Source organism: Nematolebias whitei, chromosome 10 (assembly GCF_014905685.2).
Source record: "Nematolebias whitei isolate Nwh7 chromosome 10, NemWhi1, whole genome shotgun sequence".
Taxonomy (NCBI): Eukaryota; Metazoa; Chordata; class Actinopteri; order Cyprinodontiformes; family Rivulidae; genus Nematolebias; species Nematolebias whitei.
In genome coordinates, this window is record NC_056507.1 from 19,745,695 (window position 1) to 19,753,681 (window position 7,987).

The 7,987-nt window shown below is 38.5% G+C and overlaps 1 protein-coding gene across 1 annotated transcript in view; it reads left to right on the top strand.

Annotated features, from left to right (window-relative positions):
- Positions 1 to 7,987, top strand: part of LOC119416019 (neural-cadherin) — a 141,690-nt gene that overhangs the window by 51,487 nt on the left and 82,216 nt on the right. Inside the window, exons 4-5 of the mRNA XM_037683188.1 lie at positions 395 to 599; positions 7,593 to 7,704. Of these exons, the coding sequence (XP_037539116.1) occupies positions 395 to 599; positions 7,593 to 7,704 (317 nt within the window). The remainder of the gene's footprint in view (positions 1 to 394; positions 600 to 7,592; positions 7,705 to 7,987) is intronic.

Here is a 7,987-nt window from a genome sequence, read left to right on the forward strand (position 1 = left end):
CATGGACAGAAACACACAGTAGGTGTTGCATTTTGTCACGGTACTGTGTAAGACTTGTGTTAATACATATTCATTTGGTCCCATCGGTGCACTCAAGCAAGCACTGACAATCATCATCGCACACCGTTACTGAATGCAAACTCTCTTAACCATAAAAACAAACAAAGGTATCTGTGTAATGGCATTCTATTATTACACCAAACTGACAAAAACTGACTAACCGTGATTATAACATGCAGCTGATGGGGCATGGAGTAACTGATTTCATTATCGTATAGTGCTGATGTAAGAGAAGAGGATTTCGATTCTAATTCATCATGAGTTCAGCTAAAATCAAGACGCAAATAGTTTTTCATTTAATTTCTTGTTTGATCGTTTTCTGTTTCTTCCACAGCTTCCTTGTGGTTTTAGCCATTTCCTTCCAGAAGCAGCAAATCAGCTACAGCCTGCTGATCAATCCCAGCAGCCTGTTCAGCATTCGACAGGAGACCGGGGAGATCAGTCTGACCAGAACGCTGGATTATGAGAGCGATCAGCGGCGCTACCTTCTGATGGTGCGAGCCAACGAGGAGCCGGGCAGCCTCAGCACGGCCACAGAGGTTGGTTTTTATTAAGACAGCAAACAGGAGTCAAGAGTTCATGCACGTTGGCCTGTTAAGATGAATTCCACTTTTGAAGTTTTATCTTTGCATCTGTTAAGGAAACATTGCATTAACTGTGGAGGATTAAGCTGTGAGAAAACAGCTTTTGGACTGCATCGCTGGGAATTTTGGTATCAAAGCTGCAACAAAAGCAAATTCACAAATTTTTCACTAAATTACAAAAAAAAAGTTGTTTTCTTTAATAATTATGTTTTATTGTCTCGCGTTGCAGAGTTAAGACGGGAAATTGAAAATCCCATCCATCTGTTAGTCCATCCGTTCGTGTATGTTGTGGGCACGATAACTAGAAAAGTACCGTATTTTTTGGAGTGCAAGTCACTCTGGAGTATAAGACGCATCAGTCAAAAAAAGCATAATGAAGAGGAAAAAAAACATATATAAGTCGCTTCAGCATATAAGTCACATTTATTATGCATCACCGCTGACCCGTTGCGTTTATTATGCATTCATTTAATGGTCAAAACAGCTTAATTTCACCTGGGCAGCATGGTGCCATCCATCCATCTATACATCGCAGCAGGAGCCGCTAGCTCTCCAGCGTTTCTCCACCTGCACCAGCTGAGTGAAGCGAGCATGCACGAGAGGACTCACTGTTGTAATTCTTAGAAATTTAAAGCATCAGTCAAAAATAGCATTATGACTATGGGAAAAAAACCCGTATATATATATATTTTTTTTTCATTTAGCCTTTATTTATCCAGGTTAGTCTCATTGAGCCACGAGAACTCATTTTCAAGAGAGACCTGTTTAGGGAGCACATGGTGGGGGTTAAGGGCCTTGCTCATGGGCCCAGAGTGGGGCGAATGAGGGTGGGGGCAAGTGTGGGTGTTTCACCTACCCCACCCACAATTTTGATGTTGTCGGGGCCGGGGCGTGAACCGGCGATCTTCGGATCACAAGCCCACCTCTCTAACCTCTGCGCCACCACTCCCCCAAGTCGCTAAGTAAGTCGCTTTGGTGTAGAAGTCTCAGGACTGACAAATCTATGCAAAAAACTGTGACTTATACGCTGGAAAATACGGTAAATATCCAACTTCCATTTTGGTGTGAGACTGTAAGAAAAGTCACTATCAAAAATTGAATTGACGCATCAAAATCCAAAATGGTCACCTCCATATGTCTATTTAAACCAACCACCACTGTCATTTGAGAAAACTGTGCTTTCTAGTTTTTATATTGCTTAAAAGTATAGTTTTCTCAAATGATTGGAGTGGCCCTTGAGGTGGCCAGAGATTAATCTATGGTGGCCAAGGCCACTAATGGCCACCCCCTAGCTTTTCCATTGTGCCTGGGGGTGAATAAAATTGCTCCACTCACCAGTATCAGTCACTCTGCGCTGCCTTGGATGTCTTGCACTAAAAACATTTGGGTTTACGTGCATTCCCTGTTAAAGTCCAGTCCACAAAAACACTCATCTCCAAAACTAGTGAGTACACGTAGCATGCATAATAAGACTGTGAAGATTTTATTCCAGTTCAGTGTTTACCCGAGGCTTGTGGCATTTTTGAATTTTATAAAATAAATGTTCCTTTTTTATAAGGGTGATATGTTTTAAATTTATAGCACAGGTAATCCTTTGTGCAGCACAAAATAATTTAAAATATGCCATTTATATCTTCCAGACTGATATGGATTTTTGCCTTAGAACAACTTTATTTCACTCAAATTGATTATATTTTAAAGATTTCTGCTCCTTTAGTCATTTAATACAATATATTTTACATATTAGAACATTTACTGAATTACATTTATCACAGTACATTTACCTCACAGTTGTGTTTCAAATATAGACAAGCTGTGCAGCCCACAGCTGCAGCAAAAGCTTCCTCCTGCAGCTGATCAGCTGATCTCCACTCTGCAGTGGAGAAGTGGGCGTGGCCAAGAGCACAGGTGCATCAGGAGGCAGAGAGCTGAAAACATGACATTCTGTACTCTTTTAGAGCGTTTAAATTTTAGAAATATTGTTTAAAATATTGCAAGACAGAGTACGGATCCCCCGTAATAAATGAGGGACTATACTGTATATCTTTGCAGTAATCTGAGGCATACAAATAGAAGTCTTGGTCTTGCTAAAGTTTAATTTCATGAATTAAAGCTGCGGAAAACAGTGAATTTACTCAAGAGCATGTCTAAACAGGCTGTGCTGCTACTGCTGTCATGGCATCATCTCTACTAGCGGAGGTTTGGTTGCACACGTGAGTCAGATGATGTCATAACATTTAATACAAATTCAGGGAGGTTGGGGTATGGTGTGGTAGGAGGAGGTGAGGATGAGGCTTTGGTGTCTTTCCTGCCACAAATAATTGGTCAAGTGTGAACATACTGTATATAGAGGTATATAATAGTATTAAGTATTAATTATGGTTATTATTATTACTATTTATTGTTATTACTTATTATTTATTAATGGGGCTGAGATGGGGTAGAGGTAGGACAGTGGACTTGGGACCAGAAAGTCTAGATTCGACTCCCAGCCATTTCCACATGTCGTGGTGTCTCTGAGCAAGGCACCTAATCCCTAACTGCTCCCCAGGTGCTTGCATAGCTGCCCACTGCTCCACCTGGCTGTATCTCACATATGATGGTTAACTGCAGAGAACTCACTTCACCGTTGTATGGAAACATACAGTGATAACAATCTCAGACCCCTTCACAATTACACACATTCACTAATAAAATCAACCTCGGGGAACAGCAACCTACCAATTGTTTATTCCAAAATGGCTACATGTTTTGTTGTTGTTGTTGAAATGACTTTGTGTTTGTTTTGTCATGACATATTTGTCTTTGTCTCCAAGCCATGTTTTCATAATTTTTCTATTTTGTAACTTTTTGAAAAAAGATTGCATTGTTGTGGTTTGTGAAGCTACTTTTCTCTTCTCTTTTGTTAGAGCTTTATGAATTTTATCATGTTATTGCTTTTTGTTTCGCTTCAATGGCATATTGTTTTGCTCCCCTGGGCCACCATTGGCAACGCTGTAAAAACTTCAATGATTAAAACTCAGCCTTGACCTATTGACATCACGCTGCTCAGCGATAACCTCAAAAGGCGAGCAGCAGAGTTTGTCGCTTTCTGCAGGGATGGCATGGCTGGGTGGTTTTGAAATGTTAACAAGTGAACCATGGGACTTTTTGCCCACACCTTTTGTTTCAGAGCTTTAGAAAAGGCTTTTTGTCCAACGACTGGAAATGAAACAAACAGGGGTGCTTGAAAGTTTGTGAAGCTTTTATAATTTTCTATACTTCTGCATAAATATGACCTAAAATATCATCAGATTTTCACAAAAGTCCTAAAAGTAGATAAATAGAACCCACTTAAACCAAAAATACTGAAGTATTATACTTATCATTTATTTATTGAGGGAAATGATCCAATATTACATATTTGTGAGTTGCATACGTATGTGAATCTTTGCTTTCAGTATCTGTTGTGACCTCCCTCCCCCACTCTCCCCTGTGCAGCAATAACTACAACTAAACATTTCCAAAAAATGTTGATCAGCCCTGCGCACCAGCTTGAAGGAATATTAGTCCATTCCTCTGTACAGAACAGCTTCAACTCTGAGATGTTGGTGGTTTCCTCACATTAGCTGCTGCTTCAGGTCCTTCTACAACATCTGGACTGGATTAAAGTCAGGACTTTGACTTGGTCATTGCAAAACATGAACTTTATTTTTCTTGAACCATTCTTTGGTAAAATGACTTGTGTGCTTAGTGTCATTGTTTTGCTGCATGACCCACCTTCTCTTTAGATTCAGTTCATGGACAGATGTCCTGACATTTTCCTCAATAATGTTCTGATATAATTCAGAATTCATTGTTCCATCAATGATGGAGTGTTGTTCTGGCCCAGATGCAGCAAAACAGGCCAAAATCATGATACTACCACCACTATGTTTCACAGATGGGAGAAGGTTCTTAGGCAGGAATGCAGTGTTTTCCTTTCTCCAAACAGAACACTTTTCATTTAAACCATAAAGTTCTATTTTGGTCTCATCCGTCCACAAAACATTCTTCTAACAGCCTTTTAGCCTGACCACATGATCTTTAGCAAACTGCAGGCGAGCAGCAATGTTGTTTTATTTATTTATTTATTTTTCATTTATTCATTCATTTAAAAGAAACTATAAAGAAACAAACCAAATTCATTATAAAAAAAAATTGAATGAAAAGGGTGCAGGAAGAAAAAGAAAATTCTAGTAATATCTGTCCCTTATTAAAAAAAAAAAAACAACTACAAACAAACAATAACTTAGGCTTGAACATCTCCAAAGGGAAAACAAAAATATTAGGCATCCTTCACATGGCACCATAATTTTCCAACAATTTTAACTTAATCCTCTTTTAAACATATACATTGTTTTATAAATGTTTATGGTGATATCAAGGCAATTCCACAATCCTGCTCCCTAAATTACAATGCAGCTCCTTCAGACTAGTCCTATATGGAGGGTTTACAAACATTTCCATTCCTTTAAGGTTATAATGACGCTCTTTTTTAACAAATTTAATTGAATATTTGGGGGAAATATTTTTTATGAGCTTTGTACATGATTTATAAAATACTAACAAATCATAAAATGTTAATAATTTCAACTGATGAAAAAATATATTTGTTGGGTGACCATAGCACTTCCTACTAATAATTCTTACAGCTCTTTTTTGTAAAATAAAAATAGGGTTTGTAATTGTTTTGCATGCTTTCCCCAAACTTCAATACAATTGATTAAATATGGAACAATCATTACATTATACAATATATACAAAGCTTTGTTGTTCAAAAACTCTTTTACTTTATACAGTAATACAATTGATTGAGCTATTTTTATTCTTAAGTAACATGAAATTTCCATGTCAGCTTCTCATTGACAACACCCAAAATTTCATTTCATTAACTCTATGAATTTCAATACTGTCAATTTTAAATGGGACTTTGATAATTTTATTTCTATTACTAAATATCATGTAGGTTTTTTTTTCTCCAAACTTAATGATAACTTATTAATTTGGAACCAGTTTTGCATTTTTACGAATTCTGTCCGTATCATCTCTAACATCCGTTCAATATCTTCAAAAAAATGTGGTATCATCAGCAAATAATACACACTTCAAAAGCCCTGACACATCAACCAGATCATTCACATACAAAATAAACAAGTTTGGTCCCAATACAGAGCCCTGAGGAATTTCACATCCAATAATTTTCTTTTTTGGATCGCAGTTGCTTCCTCCTTGCAACCCTGCCATGCACACCATTGTTGTTCAGTGTTCTCCTGATGGTGGACTCGTGAACATTAACATTAATGTGAGAGAGACCTTCAGTTGCTTAGAAGTTACCCATGGTCCTTTGTGATCTCGCCGACTATTCCACACCTTGCTCTTGGAGTGATCTTTGTTGGTCCATCAATCCTGGGGAGGATAGCAATGATCTTGGAATTCCTCCATTTGTACACAGCTTGTCTGACTGTGGATTGGTGGAGTCCAAACTCTTTAGAGACGGTTTCGTAACTTTTCCAGCCTGAAGAGCATCTACAACTCTTTTTCTCAAGCCTTCATAAATCTCCTTTGTTCGTGCCATGATACACTTCCACACACATGCTGTGAAGAGCAGACATTGATAGATCCTGTTCTTTAAATCAAACAGGGTGCCCACCCACACCTGATCATCATCCCATTGATTAAAACCACCTGACTCTAATTTCATCTTCAAATTAACTGCTAATCCTAGAGTTTCACATTCTTTTACCACTCATAAATAATATTGGATCATTTTCCTCAACAAATAAATGACCAACTATAATACTTTTGTATTTTTGTTTAATTGGGTTCTCTATCTACTTTTAGGACTTGTGTGAAAGTCTGATTGTTTTATTACATGTTTATGCAGAAATATAGCAAATTCTAAAGGCTTCACAAACTTGCCAGCACCTCTGTTAAACATGTTCTGGCATATACAACCTCAGACTTTAAAAACAACTGTAATAAATCAGCATGTTTAGTTAAACTATTTATGTTTTGACTTTGTTTAAAATGTTAATTTAAAGATTTTTGTCACAGTGGTTCAGTTGGTAGAGCTGTTGCCTCTCAGCGAGAAGGTTGTTGGATCGAATCCCAGCCGGGGACCTTTCTGGGTGGAGTTTGCATGTTCTCTCCGTGCATGCGTGGGTTTTCTCCGGGTACTCCAGTTTCCTCCCACTGACCAAAACATGCATGTTAGCCTGAATGGTAACTCTAAATTGTCCCTAGGTGTGAGTGAGAGAGTGAATGGTTGTTTGTCTTGTTTGTCTCTATGTGTCCCTGTGATGGACTTGAGTCCTGTCCAGGGTGTCCCCCGCCCATCCCACAGTGACTGCTGGATATGGGCACCAGTAACCCCCATGACCTAAAAAGAAAGAAGCGGGTAACGATAATGGTTGGATGGATGGATGGATTTTAGTCACCCAATTATCATGTTGCAGGTTCACTTCTCACCACAGATTTAGCAAGCAAAACCGCCTTTCTGCTCAGCTGCATGTCGTGGGGTAGGAGATGGAGACTGGGAAAAACCTTTCCCATCTATTTCAGGACTATTACTCAGCTGTCACTTCACACTTTACACATTGCGGTGACAGGGAGCTTGTAGGATGGAGGACAGCTAAAGGCTTTTGTTGAAAACACACACAGTGAGGCACTCGCATGCTCAAAACATTTCTATTTTTGACTCGGGAAAATCATGAAGTGGAAGATAAAGGATGAGTTGCATGGGCAACTAGCGGAACTAGAAAATGCAATTAAGATTAAGTTTTGGGGTCAACTTTCTGCACACAGAATTTGATACGGTTGTCTTCTGAATTTGAGAGTTAATAAAGAGTGGTTAATTTTCTGTTCTTTCACTCTGATTTTTTTGTCCCTTTCCTCCTCGTATCTCTTTGCCTCTTCGATGCTAATCAGGTTCAGGTGTTGATAACGGATGAAAACGACTGCGTCCCCGAGTTCCTCCAGTCCATCTACAGTGTCGACGGAGTTCCCGAAACTGTAACCACGGCAACATCCCTGCTGCAAGGTGAGTCTCCTCTGACCCCTAATTTCACATCCATCTGTTTCCTTTTGAAACTGAGAGGGGAACAATCCAGAAGTCATTTTTTTAACAAGAAAACTGCAGGTTGATTTTAAATTAAATCAAAAGGTTCAACTCCAAACTTCAGTCCTATTGTTTCCACTTACTGACACATAAAGCCACTATTTCTTCTTAATTACCTTAGCTGCTTTAACGAAAATGAAACTCACGGGTACCAATAAAGCAAGTATATATATATATGTATATATATATATATATATATATATAT